General features: G+C 42.8%; 1 protein-coding gene across 1 annotated transcript in view; it reads left to right on the top strand.

Annotated features, from left to right (window-relative positions):
• The first annotated feature begins 416 nt into the window (after positions 1–416).
• Positions 417–19,504, top strand: part of LOC126191144 (Down syndrome cell adhesion molecule-like protein Dscam2) — a 395,591-nt gene continuing 376,503 nt past the window's right edge. The window contains exons 1-2 of the mRNA XM_049931899.1: positions 417–423; positions 731–1,051. Coding sequence (XP_049787856.1) covers positions 417–423; positions 731–1,051 — 328 coding nt within the window. The remainder of the gene's footprint in view (positions 424–730; positions 1,052–19,504) is intronic.

Raw genomic sequence — 19,504 nt, 5'->3', positions numbered from 1 at the left:
CAATTGGGGTGCATAGATCCTGAGAAATCAGTACCCAGAACAACTCCGGACATGCTTTACAGTGCTGTTCACAACATTATTCCTCGACTACAGCTATTGTTGAGGAATGATGGTGGAGATATTGAGAATTTCCTGTAAAGAACATCATCTTTGCTTTGTCTTACTTTCCTATGCTAATTATTGCTAGTCTGATCAGATGAAGCGCCATCTGGGTCACATTTTTTGAAGTTTTGTAATTTTTTGGTTCTAATAAAAACTCCATGTCATTCCAAGCACGTGTGTCAATTTGTACCTCTCTGTCTACATTAAGTCGTGATCTATTCAGTTTTCAAATTTATACTGACTTTTTGATCACCGGTATTTGTCCAATGAATATCCGTTTATCATCTGCATTTCTTCTCGGTGCATCAATTTTAATGGCCAGTAGTGTAATTTTTCCCTCTTCACTTCTCTACTAGCCCTGTGTACTCTATTGTTATTGTTAGTAAAATGGTAGGTGTCTGTGGCGTGTTAAAAATGGGGGTGACAAGTGGTAATTGGGGGAGGGGGGGATGAGGGTAAGAACCTAGTTGGATGACAAGTGGTTTTGGGTGGGCTGGGGGGTGGGGGGAGGTAAACAGCTAGTAGCAAACTGTGATCTCCTTTCATAACGGGCCGCTGCGCTGCGCTGTCGTGAGGGAGGAGGTGCGGAGCGGCGGCTGACGCCCGCGCTTGCCGCGCGCTGTTGCAGTGTGGAGCGTGGCGCTGGAGCTGCAGGGCCCGGTGCTGGTGGTGGAGCCGGCGGCGCGCCTCGAGTTCTCCAACAGCTCGGGCGCGCGGCTGGAGTGCGCGGCGCACGGCTCGCCGCCGCCGCGGCTGTCGTGGCTGCTGGCGGACGGGTCGGCGGCGCCGCCGGTGGCCGGCCTGCGCCTGCCGCACGACAACGGCTCGCTGCAGTTCCCGCCCTTCCCCGCCGACCGCTACCGCCACGACGTGCACTCGGCGCGCTACCGCTGCAGGGCCGCCAACGCCCTCGGCGCCGTGCTCTCCAGGGACGTGCTCGTGCGAGCAGGTACGTGCCGCTCGCGTCCACTAGGCACGTCAACGTCGAGCGTGCTGACTCGAACGCGCTGCTGAACGCTCAGAAACGGTGCGACTTGTGCGTACGGTACGTGGGCCCCGACGTGCTATACGCGATCACGACGCACTCCAGCGCCAGTGGCGGGATGTTTCTAGCTCGTAAATCACACTGTTTACTTCAACGGGTGCGTGTAAAATTCCCACATTAACTCTATCAAAACGCACATTTCCTCCATTGCCCGTAGGCTAGTCACGTTGTTCTATATGTAATATACACAAATAAAAACTTCCATACCCATGTACATGTTTTTAAGACGAAGAGGAAAGTACCGTGTCAAATAAGTAAGAACACAGGCTTATAAAAGTTCTATTACAAAGAGTGTGATACAAATTTGCAATAGTTCTCCAAATTATTTCAGCATTTCCACATTTTAGTAAAAGCGTAAGGTCATTCTTACTTGATCACTGTTCCTACCCAGTAGCAGAATCTTTGCAACATGTGAATTACGAAACGTAAAACAAAAAGGAGCAAAATATCGTTATACAAGTAGCACAAGTTGTCCTGTAGATTAAGCCATTCGAAAAAAACTCACTCCTCAAAAAAAGGTGAACTTATATTTACACGACATCAAATACTACATTATATACTTATATTAAACTAATAATAATGCGTCAGAACCTATTACGTGAATGTTAGAGGGAAAAAAAATTTAGACAGCGTGAGACACGCACCAACGACATTTTCTACGTTTAGGTAAAAGTCGGTAATGCTACTCACTACGATACACTGACATTAAAGCTCGCATTCCCACTCCTAGTATATTACCAGTTGCTGAAAGCGCTAATCGTAGCTATGTTACTAATTGAAATTTAATTATAACAAATTGTACCAAGAAAAATGTGTTTTTGGTGGATCCTCAGTGTTTCGTTGCCTGTATTTCGTTGCCTTTAAATGGCATAACATGCAACTTACAATAACACACGAATAAGATGTTTCTCTCTCTTTTTTTTTTTTTCAACGAATCACACAGTTAACAACGGGTTTTTGAGTGATTCTCAATTTGCTAGTGCTCCTAAACGGCATATACACGTATAGGCTTGAAACGAATGCCAATATGGTGCATCACGGCTCTGTGCTGAAAGGAGATGGCGTGCATGTGACGTAGGTGGCGTTGTGCCATCTTATTGGTCAACGCTCAACCGCACGCTCAGAATATCTGACCTGCTAGATATTGCCCTGTAAGTTCGGGAAGACTCCCGAACGCGCTACTCCACTCTATGACGTCAGAAACTCGGCACGCTCAACGCTCAGCGTCCGGATGCACGGTCCGTGTGCCGACGGCTTTACACCCTTCTTTCTTCCCTCGATTCGTCTGTGCTCTGACTGGTTTGGTGCAACCTCTTCGTGTCAGAGTAAAGCCGTCGGCACATGGACCGTGCTGTCGAACGTCAACGTTGAGCGTGCCAAGTTCAACGTGTTGCTGAACGCTCAAAAACGGTGCGACTTCTCCATACGGTACGTGGGCCCCAATGTGGTATACGCGATCGCAACGCACTCCTGCGGCAGTTGACGGACCTTTCTAGTTCGTAAATCACGCTGTTTACTCAATGGGCGCGCGTATAATTCCCACGTTAGCCCTATTAAAATGCACATTTCCTTCATCGTCCACCAAAAGGGAAGTACCATGTCCAACCAATAAGGACACAGGCTTATAAAAGTTCCATTACAAAAATTGCGTTACAAATTTGGAATACTTCTCCCCGTAACATAAACATTATTTCACCATTCCCACATTTTAGTAAAACCCCAAGGTCAGTCTCACTTGATCACTGTTACTACCCAGTAGCAGAATCGTTTCAACATGTGAATTACGAAGCGTAAAAGAAAAAGGAGCCAAATATCTTTATACAAGTAGCATAAGCTGTCCTGTAGATTAAGCCAATCGAACAAAGTCACCCCTCAAAAAAAGGTGAGCTTATATTTACAAAACATCAAATATTATAACATATACCTATATTAAACAAATAGTAAAGTATCAGAACCTAATAAAAGCGCGAATGTTAGGAAAAAAAATTGGAAGTGTTAAGACGCGAACCACCGCCCCAACAAAAACTCACTACGGAGCAAAGACGCTACTCATTATGCTTTTTCTTTTTTTTTTCTTTGGTAACCTCATTTTGTTCGTTATAGTTCGTTGCAATTGTTCGTGGCGGCCGTCCCCAGACGCCCTTTGAAGTTCGTTATTGATCCATTCACTCAGTTTTCTTGTTTTTATTACAGAGGGCAGCTAGCCCTCTGACCGAACACGCTGAGCTACAGTGCCGGCGACGCTAAACCAATAACACGCTGAGTATGGTTGGCCATATTGTGTTACGACATTCTAAAAACGTTAATCGTAGGTAACTGTTACTAACTGAAATTTAATTATAACACATTGTACCAAGAACAATGTGTTTTTGATGGAACTTCGGTGTGTCGCTCCCTTCAAATAGCCTACTCTCATAATACGCAAGTTACAATAATTCTTTTGCCACGAATGTGATGTTTCTCATTATTTTATTGGAACGAATCACACAACTAACAACGGTTTTTCGAGGGATTCTCAATTTGCTGGTGCTCAGAAACGGCATATACACATATAGGCTTGCAATGAATGCCAATACGGCGCCTCACGACTCCGTACTGAAGGGAGACGGCGTGCGTGTGACGTAGGTGGCGTTGTGCCATCTCATTGGTCAACGCTCAGACGCACGCTCAGAATATCTGACATGCCAGATATTGCTCTGCACGTTCGGAAAGGCTCCCGAACGTGCTATTCCACGCTATGGCGTCAGAAACTCGGCACGCTCAACGCTCAACGTTCGGATGCACGGTCCGTGTGCCGAACACTTGTGATATGTAGAGCGCCCCTGGAGGTGCAATAACAACACAGCCCAGGTAACCAATACAAAACAAGTGTCTTAGTAAACATATAAACTCAAATCTGATCCTTGAAGTAACTTTTTACACGGACAGTACGTGGTTAAGTCAGAGTTGCACTTGAACAGCACAATAAGTGTTTGCTGGGCTGACAGCCCCGAGAAATATCAAAGTGAATCGCTTTCTTACCTTTGAAATGAAAAATTTAGTAACAAGAAGCAGTACGGCAGCCAATATCGAAGTCCGCAAATGTCCACGTCATCGCGAAGCATGGTGCTTGCACTGGCTGCTCCACACACAGTATGTCGCCTGTTAACATATGGCATCGAATATCCTGATGGTCCCTTAGCGGGACTCCGATTGAGGAATCGCTACTGCGGTCGTGGCTCTTCTCAGAGAGGTCATTAGTAATGAACTGCCTGACGGAGCCCACGCACCGGCCTAAATACCGTGAAGGCGCCACGATGCAGTCGGGCCTATTCGTGGCCAGCGACCTCTCAGGGAGATCACGCTGGCGTCTGCTGGGCCGCCAGGTGTGCGCAACCTTCTGGCTGTCGTCTGTTGATGCGGCCCCTGTGGCTTTGCTTTACATGCCACCCGCTTGACGCTGATGTCTGACTGGTTGCTACGTGAGAGCGAAAATAGCCCTGACACAGCAACTTGCACCCGACGTCTTCAATTTTTATCCTGCGTACTTCAATCTCTGTCTCAACCTACAGTTTTTAACTTCTACAGTTCCCTATAGCACCATGGCACTCATTACCTCATGGCTCAAAATATGCCATCCTGTCCATTCGTCTTATGTCTTTTCCTTATGTTCCTTTACTCGCCAGTTCTGAGGAATTGCTTCGTCCATCTTGTGTTATTTTGTTTCCACGGTAGAAGAATTTCTTCATATCATGTTTACCAACGTTGAAGTAAAGTTCGTCACTAATCTTATTTCTGCTACTCTTCACTACTTTCTTCCTCCTTCAGTTCGCTCTCGATCCTTTTTCAACACTCATTACACTGTTCATTCCATTCAACAGGTCCTTTATGCCATGAGCGAATCTTACCACTGATTTCCTTTCACTTCAAGTTTTAATCTCACTGTTTATTCTTTCTTTGTATTTCCCTCATTGTTTCTTCAATGCATAGGTTAAATACTATAGGTGAAAGACTGCATCCCTGTCTTAAACCTTCTTTAATCCAAGCACTTTTTTCTTCATCTTCCATTCTTATTGTTCCCCCTAGGTTCTTGTATATGTTGCACACTACCCGTCAATCCCTATTACTTACTAATATTTTTCTTAGAGTTTCGAAGAACGTGCGCTATTTAATATTGTTCAACGCTGTTCCTAAGTCAACAAATGCTATGAAAATGATTTTTCTTAGTATTACTTCCACCATCAAGCTCCACGTCAGGACAGCCACTCTGATGCCTTCACCTATTCTAAAGTCAAACTAATTATCATCTAAATGACCCTCAATTTTCTTTCCCATTCCTCTGTATATATTCTCCTCAGCAACTTCGATGCATGAGCTGCTCATCTGACTGTGATAGTTCTCTCACTTTTCTGCCCTTGCTGTCTTCGAAATTGAGACTTATCCGCCGTTGCTATCTTCGAGATTGAGTCAATGAATATTTCCGAAAATCATATGGTATGAGTCCAGTCACATACATTTTACAAATAAACTCGAATAGTCCTTTGGCTGCCACTTCCAACGATTTTAGAAACTCCGGAGGTGTGTTATCTACCCCTTCTGCCTCATATAATGTCAGATTACTTCACGCCCTCGTAGAAGTTTCAGTGTAGGCCTCCAGTTTCAACTGCCCACTTTCAGCTACTTTTAAAAGACAACCAAATATCATAGCGCCTGAAAACTAGGGTACTAACTTTATCTTGCAGTACAAAACTTTTTTCATCTTCTGCTCATAATGCTAATTTATGCCATCGCACAGTGGACACTACATGACACTTCGATGAAATCTACACGATATAGAATCAAAGTCTCCACTCACAGTTATCGGTATTTCAGTAAGCACTACATTTATGAATCTTGTCTGGAAACTATGACAGTATGAGCTTGTAAGTGAGGAGATTTCGGTTGCTTTCAGTCGTTCCGCCTGCACACGGAGAATAAGTGTTTCTTATTTAGGTTTTATCTCCCTGTCTTGCCTTATTCAGCTTCCTGCGGTTTTCTGGTCAGTTTTTTTGTTAACAGCAGGTACAGTCAGCCTACGAATGTGTGTCTTTACCCGATTAGTCAAGCCACACTCTCAGCCACGTCATCGGGACACCATACAACCAACTCAAAAGTGTCCTTTAATGAATATGGCTTGTAATTTATGGAACTTCTTGTCGTTTTCGAGACTCGAAGTTTTGGTGCTTTTTCATTCTCCAAGAGTTAGCTGTCAAACTTCGAAATTGATGTGTGTAAAAACATAAATTCTTCTACTCAAATGTTTGTGGGGTAGCATAGCCCCCATGTTCACCCACCCCCTTGAACCCACTCCATTGGTTTGGGATAATGTTAGCATTCTCCATGATCGAGGTAATGGGAGTCACCATGTCAACTGACCATTATTATCAGCAATAGTATTCACCATGGATTCAGGATAACGATAGTCACCATGTTCAGGGTAATGGCAGTCACTGTTCAGTATATTATTTTATCAAAGTGTGATGTAGTCCCCAGTGTGTGGTAGCATATGTTAGCATTATTAGCAGAAGATAACTAATGTTTTGTACTGCAAGGTAAAGTTTTTACCCTAGCGTGGAGTCGCTATAATGTTTTGCTGACTTTAAAAAGTAGCTGACAGCATATCAACTGTACATACTCATACCGTCAACATAACGTTTGAGAGACTTTGAAAAGTAGCTGAAAGTGGGTAGCTGAAAGCAACGCAGTTCTCACTCCTTACCCATATGAATGTGTATCGAATTCAGGTGTTAAAATTGCTTTTCATTATGCAGTTTCCTCGAAGTGTCATCCAATTTGCCACTGTGCGACAGAATACGTCAGTCCTCAACAAGGGCACTTTAACGTGAAAGTTAGGTCAGCAGTAATGCGATGTGTGTTTTGTGATGATATGTAAAAAATCTTTACTTTTCTAATAAAAAAAAGAAAACAAAAACTGCCTATATTATTTAAGGTGTGGTGCAATAATCTAATTTGTTGCGAAGCGCAGCGTAGCCTGTAAGTTATATCAATAGTGCCAATATGAGAGCTGTATGTAGTACTTTTTTTTTTACTGTTATAGAACAATTGAGTTCGAACAGTAGTGTCACGCGTGTTTTGTAGTGTTACAGAAGAAATCTTTACGTATTTTGGTAAATAATACACACTGTCTTATCTTGGTGGAAAGATCTAATTTTCCTTCACAGTCTGAGACCTGAGTGTAACCTTGTCGAGTATCGTCTTTGACCGAGTAGTGTTTAAGAAGCTAACATAATGTATTTCGTACATTTCGAAGTTATACATGCGTATTACGAAAAAGTGGAATTTAAATGATACAGCGCATTGAAGATCTCGCCAAAACACATCATATTACCATGCTTTGTTGTGCTAAAAAATGATATCAGTGGATAAACATGCTATCGATATTGGTAGTATTTTGTAGTTCATTAGGAATTAGTCTGTAAACTTTTTTTAGATACCTTTGGCACCATATTAACGATCAGTAAGCGTCACTGCCATCCTAGGAAGTTCGTTTTTCTGCACCAGTGGAACATAACCGCAAGTAGATCCAAGATCAAAAGTAATAAGAAAGCTATATTAGCCAGTAAATGAAGTCATTACGTTTTTTTTAATGCATTATCTTCTCCCCCTCAAAAAAGTGCTTCATCAAAAGACGTTCCCTTTTCTACCACCAGTAACATCGCATCATTTAGGCCTAACAGGAAGTGCCAGCTATTACTGCACTGCCTGTTCAACACATTTTTTAGCCTCAAGTGTTTGTATTGATACAGAACAATAATACCGGCAATTTAGATGTGTAAGTAGCATTGTGGCACTTAATTTGAGAGTCCAAGATCAAGTTTTATGCTGCACGTGTACTTTAACCTAAAAGGTACACAATAATTGTACACTTGATGTAACTGGCATTATTTTAGGTAACATATAATTTGTACACTCATAAAAACGTAATACTAACAGTTTAGAAGTAACTGCTTGGGAAACTCCAGCGGCAATAATACTAAAAGAATTTATGCATTGCAAAAAAGGTCGTTAAGACCATCTTCAATAATAAGACAAACTGACTCATGCAGAACTGCCTATCACAATCTAAACATGACCATCCATATACAATACATCAAAGTCAATGTATTACCAGAAAAAAAATGAATGTGTTCATTCATATGACAAGAAATAAAGGCCAACTTAAAAGTAAGCCACACAAACAGAGAGCTGTTGACAAAGATCCTTGGTACTCGGTTGCAAAATTTAACTTCCTAAGAGTCTATAGGGCAGTACGAGTAAAAAAGTATTCCAGAAAGAGCTAAGGGATTATTTAATGGAAAAATTTTTATGCATCATATGATTTTGTATGTCTGATCTGTAATTAAGCAATATAAAAACAGCTTTAAGACCTAAATATTAATCGAGAGAAAAACCTATGCAGCATCACCCATTTTATGTTTTTTGCTGTAATATGTAGACTATTTATTTTAAGACATTAGATTGACTTGTCCTATATTACCAGTACACACACTGTACATAATGTAATTATATGAAACGAAGAAAAATAAATAAATCAAACATTTTGATCACAGTAGCCTATCAGTGCTATGTTAACAACAAATCTTCCTCAACAATACTAGTCAGTGTTTTTATACAAACTAAACCAATCTTGAGCTAAATGTAGTTTCAGATGTAATGAAATTATACGTTTAAGTCATCCAAACTAGTGCACAACTACTTTCTTTACAGTCGTTTCGATAAAAGTACAAATAAAATGCAACTTAACATCATTTTTCGAACTAGACGGCGCTTCTTGCGCATTTCTCTGAGTTGGTGGTTCCCTCTATTTTCCTTTAGGTGGTAAGTGCAGAAGAAAATCAAAAATTGATGGTACAGTATCTGGCTTGAGTTTTCTTCCTATACCAAAGGCCTCAGTATCAAAACATCCTGGCGAAAAATATTTGCTGCATAGCACTGTGTGGTCGTTTGCTTTAAAATTCTCCCTTTTCTAAGCAAGCATCAAAATATGTCTACGAATTTCGTCTTTGAGAAAATTCTAAGCAGCTTTGAGACTATGTAAGTGAGACACACTTTTAAAAAAAAATTTCCTGTAATTTTGTAATTATGTTATACGTCAGTTTTAACGTTTTATTTTTGATGAAAGCACTCATAGCAGCGCTGAAACCTTGGTCAAAAGATTTCCTTTTTTGCTGTTGCAGTTAATTTTATCTTTAGGAAGGTCTTCCTAATACTTAAGTTGATGCTGAGCATGAAGAACCGCTGCGACTGTTTAAAATCTTTATTCGAAGACACGAACAGTTTCTCAAGCTGTGTTTGCGTCGTCATATGTTTATAATCGATCCTCAAATGCGATCTGTTTAAAAGCCGGGTAAAGAACATTCATTTTAGGACGTTCGCACATTTGCGAGCTAGAAATTTTAAATACCTTGGTCAGAATATTAGGAAATGTGCTTTGTCCGAATTTTTGACAGATCTCTTTTATTGACTGACTATAAATAGCTGATGATGGATATGTAGTCTGCTAAATCGATCGTATCTTTGAATAAAAATTTTAAGAAGTCGCGGCGGCCCTTCTTATTCAGCATCTTGCTGTATCTTATCTGCTTCGGCCATCGGCTATTTTGACGTCCAAATCTCAAGACTGATCTAGTACTTTTAGCCCCTCATTTTCAAATGTAATTCCCTCACCATTCCAGGACCCTCGGCTTACTTTTGTACATGTTCGTCTTATAACCCATTCTGAAAACGCTAAACATTCCGTTCAACAACTCTTCCACGTCCTTTGCTGACTCTGACAGAATAACTATGTCATCGACAAACCTCAATGTTCTTACTTTTTCTCCACAGTGAATTTCCACTTCGGCGTCTGCAATTGAGTACACGCGGCAACGCACTGTTACAAAGAGAGAATTGATCTGTTCACACATCGTAATGAAAAACTTAATCGCAGTCGAGTAACCGCTTGCACCTAATTCCGATGGTTTAAACTTCACCTCTAGTACGAATGAGCCATTAACGAAAGTAAAGGTTTGCTCGCTTTTAAGAGAGCGAATTCCATTAGCTCGGGGAGCTTATAGCGCCTCCTTCGGCCGCGCCAGACACGGAGCTAATCGTGGAAATGAGCGCCACTCGGGTAGGAGGGAGTGGGGGAGCGCATGTGGGCTATCACAGTTGAAACGTTAATGCTGATTAAATGACCATCGCGCGGCTAATCCGCCGGTCGCCGGGCACGTTACGTTTTAAATTAGCGGCAGTTCGGCCGGTAATCCCCCCCGTCATAAATAAGGAGCACCGGCCGCGACCGATAATCTAATTTGCAGCCTCCGCAACTGCGCCCGTCGTAAATCGCGACCGAGTGCCCAGCTAGAGCGGGCGCTGCGGGTTGCCTACCCCTCACGGCGCCGCCGAACTCGTGGCGAGTTGCAGCTCGTGGCCTATACAAGGTGCTGCCTGCAGTTTCGGGATATCCTCGTAAGGAACAGGAATCTTAAACCCCTTCCCACCGAAGCGAATACAAGAGAAAGTGCAAAAGCAAATGATATTTGGTTCTGTTCGATTAGTATTAGCATGTGTTTCGCTGCTTGTCGGTCTTTTAGCGAAACATCGAAGGAAGTTCACGTCGTCTCCGCCTAGGCATTACCAGTACAGAAAACTTTCGTCTGCTATCTTGCCTACTTTTCTTTATGTTGAAATAAGTTGCGTGAGCGATGGAGTGGTCCGAAGACACTGTAAAGTACTTGATAGAAGAATATCGCCATCGTACATGTTTCTGGGATTCAAGAGATGCACAGCACGAATGCCGCAGGAAAAGATACTTTACTGCTAGAAAATTACCGAAACACCCAAAAGTCCTAATAGCGAAAGACGACACATTCATCAGATGCTTGCATCAGACATGAAATGAGTGAATAAGACCAAGCTATGTAATTATTTTTATTAAAAAGGAGAAGCGCAAAACATTCCCTTGAAGATAAACAATTAATTACAATAATTAAAATTTAAGATAGTCGGAAGTACCTGATCACTTTACTTGCTTACGTTCGTGTTATCTGTAATTATAAGTCTGGTGTACAGCTGTTATGTTAACGATTTTTGGTGACAAGTATTTGCACAGATCGCTATGTATATGTAGTTTCGGCAAGTTAAATTGTCATCTTCAGATCTGAGAATGTACACTACTGGCCATTAAAATTGCTACACCAAGATGAAATGCAGACGATAAACGGGTATTCATTGGACAAATACATTATACTAGAACTGACATGTGATTACATTTTCACGAAATTTGGGTGCATAGATCCTGAGAAATCAGTACCCAGAACAACCACCTCTGGCCGTAATAACTGCCCTGATAAGCCTGGGCATTGAGTCAAACAGAGCTTGGATAGCGTGTACAGGTACAGCTGCCCATGCAGCTTCAACACGATACCACAGTTCATCAAGAGTACTGACTGGCGTATTGTGACGGGCCAGTTGCTCGGTCACCATTGATCAACCGTTTTCAATTGGTGAGAGATCTGGAGAATGTGCTGGCCAGGGCAGCAGTCGAACATTTTCTGTATCCAGAAAGGCCCGTACAGGACCTGCAACAAGCGGTCGTGCATTATCCTGCTGAATTGTAGGGTTTCGCAGGGATCGAATGAAGGGTAGAGTCACGGTTCGTAACACATCTGAAATGTAACGTCCACTGTTCAAAGTGCCGTCAATGCGAACAAGAGGTAACCGAGACGTATAACACATGGCACCCCATAGCATCACGCCGGGTGATACGCCAGTATGGCAATGACGAATACACACGCTTCCAATGTGCGTTCACCGCGATGTCGCCAAACATGGATGCGACCATCATGATGCTGTAAACAGAACCTGGATTCACCCAAAAAAATGACGTTTTGCCATTCGTGCACCCAGGTTCGTCGTTGAGTACACCATCGCAGGTGCTCCTGTCTGTGATGCAGCGTCAAGGGTAACCGCAGCCATGGTCTCCGAGCTGATAGTCCATGCTGCTGCAAACGTCGTCGAACTGTTCGTGCAGATGGTTGTTGTATTGCAAACGTCACAACAACGTTTCACCAGGCAACACCGGTCAACTGCTGTTTGTGTATGAGAAATCGGTTGGAAAGTTTCCTCATGTCAGCACGTTGTAGGTGTTGCCACTGGCGCCAACCTTGTGTGAATGCTCTGAAAAGCTAATCATTTGCATATCACAGCATGTTCTTCCTGACGGTTAAATTTCGCGTCTGTAGCACGTCATCTTCGTGGTGTAGCAATTTTAATGGCCAGTAGTGTATATATAGTTTCCGCAAGTTAAATTGCCATCTTCAGACCAGAAAATGTGTTTAAAAAAATTTTTTACAATGTAATAATATTTGTTAAATACCATCTACATACATAGACATTGTGCCATTCTGTGTAGTACGCTATCATTTAGTCGTAGACATATTTGGGAACAACTGTAAAAAACAGTTATGGAAAATCCTACATCAAAAATATAAAATATACCATGCCCGAGGTGAACGTACCTCGAAGAAGCCTCTCCAGTGTAATGTTATACATTATACAGTAAAACCACGATTGTGCCAAACACTCACAAAAGTTTCTGATCAAATACATTCAATCCGTAGGATATTGTCTCCTGCATCCGTGTTCACAGCCGATGGCACACTGCCGGGCAGTAGTTAAATGGACTCTAGTATAGAGTTTAGGGGTACCAATAGGTGGCAGCAATCTCTTACATGCTAATTGAGAAGCTTAGTAAACAAATTTTTTCATGTTTGTGTAATACATGAAAGGACTGCGATAATCTACTATTTTAAATTTTTACGGTTATAAACGTGACCTATGTAGCTCCTTTGCATTGAAGCAACTGGCAGTACCAGTTAAGTACAACAGGCATACAGTTTGAAAACGTTGTACAGGCGATACAAGTTACTCGGAACATCGTCAGAAACTCTTACAAACATTTCACAAAATTCAGCAATTAAAATGGCAGTATAAAGCTGAACTATACAGATGGAAACTAGGATCTTATCAGGAGGTGGTTCGTCTCAACCGTCGACGAAACACTGGACTTGCATATTGACGGACGACGGTTCAAACCCGCGTCCGGATATCCTGCTTTAGGTTTCCCATGATTTCCCTAAATCGCTTCAGGCAAATGCTGGGATGGTTCTTTTGCAAGGGCACGGCCGACTTCCTTCCCTATCCTTGCCTAATGTGATGGCACAGATGACCTCGCTGTTTGGACCCCTCCACTCAAATCAACCAATCAACCAACCACTGACGAAACATTACATTATTGAAGTTCACAGGTCGCTCTCTTGCGACAGTGTCAGGTAACCATAAAAGTGGTTTCCATAGCATCATGCTATCTGCCCTCTAACAAACAACGAGGGCGTGCTGACAAGTTATGAGAAAATTCTTAAAGCTTTTTAAATAAAATAAACGTTCTTAACTTTCTACATCTTTATTCTTCGTGTCTACATACTTAATTCTCAAGATAGTCACCCTGGCGATGAACACATTTCTCCCAACGAGAGACCACTTAGTTGATAACGTCACTGCAGGATGTCTGATTTTGTTGACGGAGCCACAACCTCACCTCTGCCTGAAACCGCTGAAGTCCTCGAAAGTGCTCTTTAAGTTTCGGAAACAGGTGAAAATCTGAATGAGCCAAGTCGGGACTGTATGGAGGATGACTGGTGACAGTGGTGCCGAGGCGTCGGACTGCCGCAGACGCCGCAGCGCTCGTGTGGGTCTGGCATTGTCATGATGAAGGAGGTGCAGGAGGGGATGCTCCGTGTTTCAACGAACTCTTCGAATTCGAAACTTGATTACAGCATGCCGTTTCTCACGCACCAGCATAGTTACGTTTGACACTACCATGTTACATGCTATAATTCGTTGCCCTCTAGCGATAGAGGGCTGCAGAGATGTAGACACAAAAAATAGAGATTTAAAATGTTAATAACTTTTGTTTTATTTTAAAAAAATTTGTTATGATTCTCGTCGTCAGTTGTTATGATGACAGGTGTCCAATGCCAAATAGAAACATATTTTGCAGGTTTGGCAGTGAAGTCGGTAACGAGCTGGCTGCATAGTCTGTATCTGCAACGACTGAAATAATTAGTGGTCGTCGGTAATATATATATATATATATAGAACTACTTAAACCTAACTAACCTAAGGACATCACACACACCCATGCCCGAGGCAGGATTCGAACCTGCGACCGTAGCAGCCTCGCGGTATATAGGGTGTCCCAGCTATACCGCGAAGCTGCTACGGTCGCAGGTTCGAATCCTGCCTCGGGCATGGGTGTGTGTGATGTCCTTAGGTTAGTTAGGTTTAAGTAGTTCTAAGTTCTAGGGGACTGATGACCTAAGATGTTGAGTCCCATAGTGCTCAGAGCCATTTTTTTGTCCCAGCTATCTTGTCCACCCAAAATATCTCCGGAACAATAACAGCTTTTGGTAAAAGACTTTCACCGGTATCAATGTAGGGCTGGGGCCCATGAATGTACATATTTGGAAGCATTCTAAAACGAAAGCATATGTGTTTTTAACACAAACTTATGTTTTTTTAAATGGACCTCCTATATTTTTTCTTCATCAATCCATGGCATGACAAAGCACATACACAATGGCGTTGATTGCATCGCAATATTCCCATTACATCCCGAGATGTTAAGACGCGAAGTTGACGCTTGAAACACCCGACATGCGCTGCTAGCGCACGTCCTGAGGCTCAGGCGTGAACCCCATGCTGCCCGTAATCGCGATGTGATTGACATGCGTAATCACACTTCCATACTTATCAAGAGGTCCGAAACGAATAACATAAGTTTGTGTTAAAAAACACATATGCTTTCGTTTTTGAATGTTTCAAAATATGTACATTCATGGGCCTCAGCCCTACATTGATACCGGTGAAAGTCGATTTCCAATAGCTGTTATTGTTCCAGAGACATTTTGGGTGGACAAGATAGCTGGGACACCCTGTATATATATATATATATATATATATATATATATATATATATATATATATATATAACTTAACTTGTGCTACAGGCTTCTTCTTGACCTCCACCAAAGCTCTTGTATTTTCCCTCCAGATCCTAATATAACATGGACTACGTCAATCCCTTACCACAGCAGAATGGTAACAATAAACAATGAAGGACCAAAGAAACGTGTAGGCATGCGTATTCACATACGGAGATACGTATATAGGCAGAATACAGCGCTGCGGTCCGCAATGCCTATGTGGACACCCCCAAAAACATACGTTTTTCATATTAGGTGCATTGTGCTGCCACCTACTGCCGGGTACTCCATACCAGCGACCTCAATAGTCATTAGACATCGTGAGAGAGCAGAATTGGGCGCTCCGCGGAACTCACGGACTTGGAACGTGGTCAGGTGGGTATCACTCGTCTCATAGTCTATAAGCGAGATTTCCACACTCCTAAACACCCCTAGGTCCACTGTTTCCGACGTGATAGTAAAGTGGAAACGTGAAGGGACACGTACAGCACACAAGCGTACAGGCCGACCTCGTCTGTTGACTGACAGAGACCGCCCACAGTCGAAAAGGGTCGTAGTGTGTAATAGGCAGACATTTACCCACACCATCACACAGGTATTCCAAACTGCATCATATAATTACAATCAGATATCTAGAGAGGCATTACTTATGCCATAGTTGGATTGGATTGGATTGTTTGAGGGAAGAGACCAAACAGCGAGGTCATCGGTCTCATCGGATTAGGGAGGACGGGGAAGGAAGTCGGCCGTGCCCTTTCAAAGGAACCATCCCGGCATTTGCCTGGAGCGATTTAGGGAAATCACGGAAAACCTAAATCAGGATGGCCGGACGTGGGATTGAACCGTCGTCCTCCCGAATGCGAGGCCAGCGTGCTAACCACTGCGTCACCTCGCTCGGTATATGCCATAGTTGACTAAGCGCCTTCTTAGAGGTTGCTTCCTATCAGCTGAAGGCTGTTCTGCATTCCTATTTGACGTCCCGAGCAAGAGTGGACGAGAGTTCGCTAGAAACTTGACACACGCTGCGGAGCAGCGCTAGCGGCACTGGTCGCGACTCGCGGGTCCAACCATACTAATACGGACCGCGGTCGATAACTGCAACCGCTAAAAAGTGTGGCATCGAACGCTGATACCACAATTTTAAGAGTTTTTACACAAAATTTCTGAATAATTACTTTTCAGCACGCCCTCGTATATTGCTGATTTTATCAAGTAGCCTATTTGACAGGTAGTATAGTTGACTCTGAGCACTATGGGACTCAACATCTTAGGTCATAAGTCCCCTAGAACTTAGAACTACTTAAACCTAACTAACCTAAGGACATCACACACACCCATGCCCGAGGCAGGATTCGAACCTGCGACCGTAGCAGTCCCGCGGTTCCGGACAGGAGCGTTTAGAACCGCTAGACCACCGCGGCCGGCGGTAGTATGTGTACTAGTATTTCAAACTTCAGTGATCACATCTTATTGACATTATCTTCCTAGTAAAATCTTTGAAGTGCTCCGCATTTGGCACAGCAGAGATCAGAAACTATCTGATAAACCAGCCACTGAACAGCGAAACAGTACATGACGTAAATGTCTTCGGTTGCTAATAACCAGAGCGTAAATGCTAGCCTTTCTCCACGTTATGTTAGTCGTTGGTAATTACTGTTCTGCTTGCACAACACGGGGCCTCACAGACGCTAATGACAAAGCCATCATAGCTGCAATGTTCTGGAAAAGCTGACCGAACATAGAAATTAAATGAATGAATGAGGTTCTGCTTGTAAATTTCCTTCTCAGCTGTAATGAAAAGACAGCGGAAAGCGTCGCCTGACATATTTGCAAAGTTTTGGACTAATGCTAAGAGAAGCTGCAGCAGCAATTCAGTGTTAATATGACTACCTCTACGCATTTCACGTTTACATACAAACTGATACACCTAAATTCTTCCTTTCCTACGTTGTTTTGCTTACTTAGTCATAAACAATGGAGTCGCCTTGCAAAGTAATCCTCTCTGAATATCAAAGTTTTACGTCGTGGCTCAAGTAAATAACGCCAAAAACCAGTAACGAAGCGCTCGCAGACCACGTTCATTGTATCCTCTTCTGTTTCCTCTAGTGTAAAAGCTTGCTTACAGATACAAGCGAACGTTAGCGAATACTACCAGATTGTCTGGCAATTCGCATTCGCTTCTGTTCGCTTCCATTCGCTTCCGTGTAAAGCGGGCTTTACGCTCCACCGTATTTCCATAGCCACCTTCAAAGTAGTGCGCTTGCGCTTCCAGCGAATTTTCCAGTTGCTGGAAGCAGTGCTGGAACTTTGCTGCCTGAATCGCGTTCATAATTAGTTGCGATTCCGCTTGGATCTCTCCGAGAAGAGGAAGGAATCGCAAGGGGCTAGATAATGCAAATGGGGCGGCTGGGGGACAGTTGACTTGTTGTTTTTTGCCGCTAACGCCATGATGCAGCTACCAGTCTTTGTACTCCCAAGTCTCAGACCGTTTGTGTCTGACCTCTTCCCTGAATCTTCTCAAAACACCATCATAGAACTTCCCTCTGCCTTACCGACAGCAAGGAAGAAATTTCTTATGGATAGTCCCATGAATGTCGAGAAAGATAATTAGCATTGACTTGATGTTGCTTCAAAGTTGGCGCACTTTTTCTGGCCGTGGAGAGGATAGTGTGAATATTTCTCTTTTGTTTCAGGGGCATAAGCGTCTCATGTTCAAGTCATCAGCTAGAATGCGTTGACATGTCCCGTATGAAATTCCAACAATTTCGCAAGCAATCTGACGCAAAAAATCGCAACACCAAAAAATATTTAACGTGTAATAATTAAATTTCAGGAATACATTTGTCTAGGTTGTTGTTGTTGCGGTTGTTGTGGTCTTCAGTCCTGAGACTGGTTTAATGCAGTTCTCCATGCTACTCTATCCTGTGCAAGCTTCTTCATCTCCCAGTACCTACCGCAACCTACATCCTTCTGAATCTGCTTAGTGTATTCATCTCTTGGTCTCCCTCTACGATTTTTACCCTCCACGCTTCCCTCCAATGCTAAATTGGTGATCCCTCGATGCCACAGAACATATCCTACCAACCGATCCCTTCTTCCAGTCAAGTTGAGCCACAAACTCCTCTTCTCCCCAATTCTATTCAATACATCTCATTAGTTATATGATCTACCCATCTAATCTTCAGCATTTTTCTATAGCACCACATTTCGAAAGCTTCTATTCTCTTCTTGTCCAAACTATTTATCGTCCATTTTCAGCTCCATACATGGCTACACTCCATACAAATACTTTCAGAAACGACTTCCTGACACTTAAATCTATACTCGATGTTAACAAATTTCTCTTCTTCAGAAACGATTTCCTTGCATTGCCAGTCTACGTTTTATATCATCTCTACTTCGGCCATCATCAGTTATTTTGCTCACCAAATGGCAAAACTCCTTTACGAATTTAAGTGTCTCATTTCCTAATCTAATGCCCTCAGCATCACCCGACTTAATTCGACTACATTCCATTATCCTCGTTTTGCTTTTGTTGATGTTCATCTTATATCCTCCTTTCAAGACACTGTCCATTCCGTTCAACTGCTCTTCCAAGTCCTTTGCTGCCTCTGACAGAAATACAATGTCATCGGCGAACATCAAAGTTTTTATTTCTTCTCCATGGATTGTAATACCTACTGCAAATTATTATTTTGTTTCCTTTACTGCTTGCTCAGTATACAGATTGAATAACATCGGCCGGCCGGGATGTCCGAGCGCTTCTAGGCGCTTCAGTCTGGAACCACGCGACCGCTACGGTCGCAGGTTCGAATCCTGCCTCGGGCATGGGTGTGTGTGATGTCATTAGGTTACGTTCAAGCAGTTCTATGTTCTTTTCATTTCTGAATTTCTGATGACCTCAGATGTTGAGTCCCATAGTGCTCAGAGCAATTTGAACCATTTGAATAACATCGGAGAGAGGCTGTCTCACTCCCTACCCAACCACTGCTTCCCTTTCATGTCCCTCGACTCTTATAACTGCCATCTGGTTTCTGTACAAGTTGTAAATAGCCTTTCGCTCACTGTATTTTACCCCTGCCACCTTTAGAATTTGAAAGAGAGTATTCCAGTCAACATTGTCAACAGCTTTCTCTAACTATACAAATGCTAGAAATGTAGGTTTGCCTTTCCTTAATCTATTTTCTAAGATAAGTCGTAGGGTCAGGATTGCCTCACGTGTTCCAATATTTCTACGGAATCCAAACTGATCTTCCTCGAGGTCGGCTTCTACCAGTTTTTCCATTCGTCT

Source organism: Schistocerca cancellata, chromosome 6 (assembly GCF_023864275.1).
Source record: "Schistocerca cancellata isolate TAMUIC-IGC-003103 chromosome 6, iqSchCanc2.1, whole genome shotgun sequence".
NCBI classification, from domain to species: Eukaryota; Metazoa; Arthropoda; class Insecta; order Orthoptera; family Acrididae; genus Schistocerca; species Schistocerca cancellata.
Note: the sequence above shows the minus strand (reverse complement) of the source record. Positions and strands in the feature narration are given on the sequence as shown.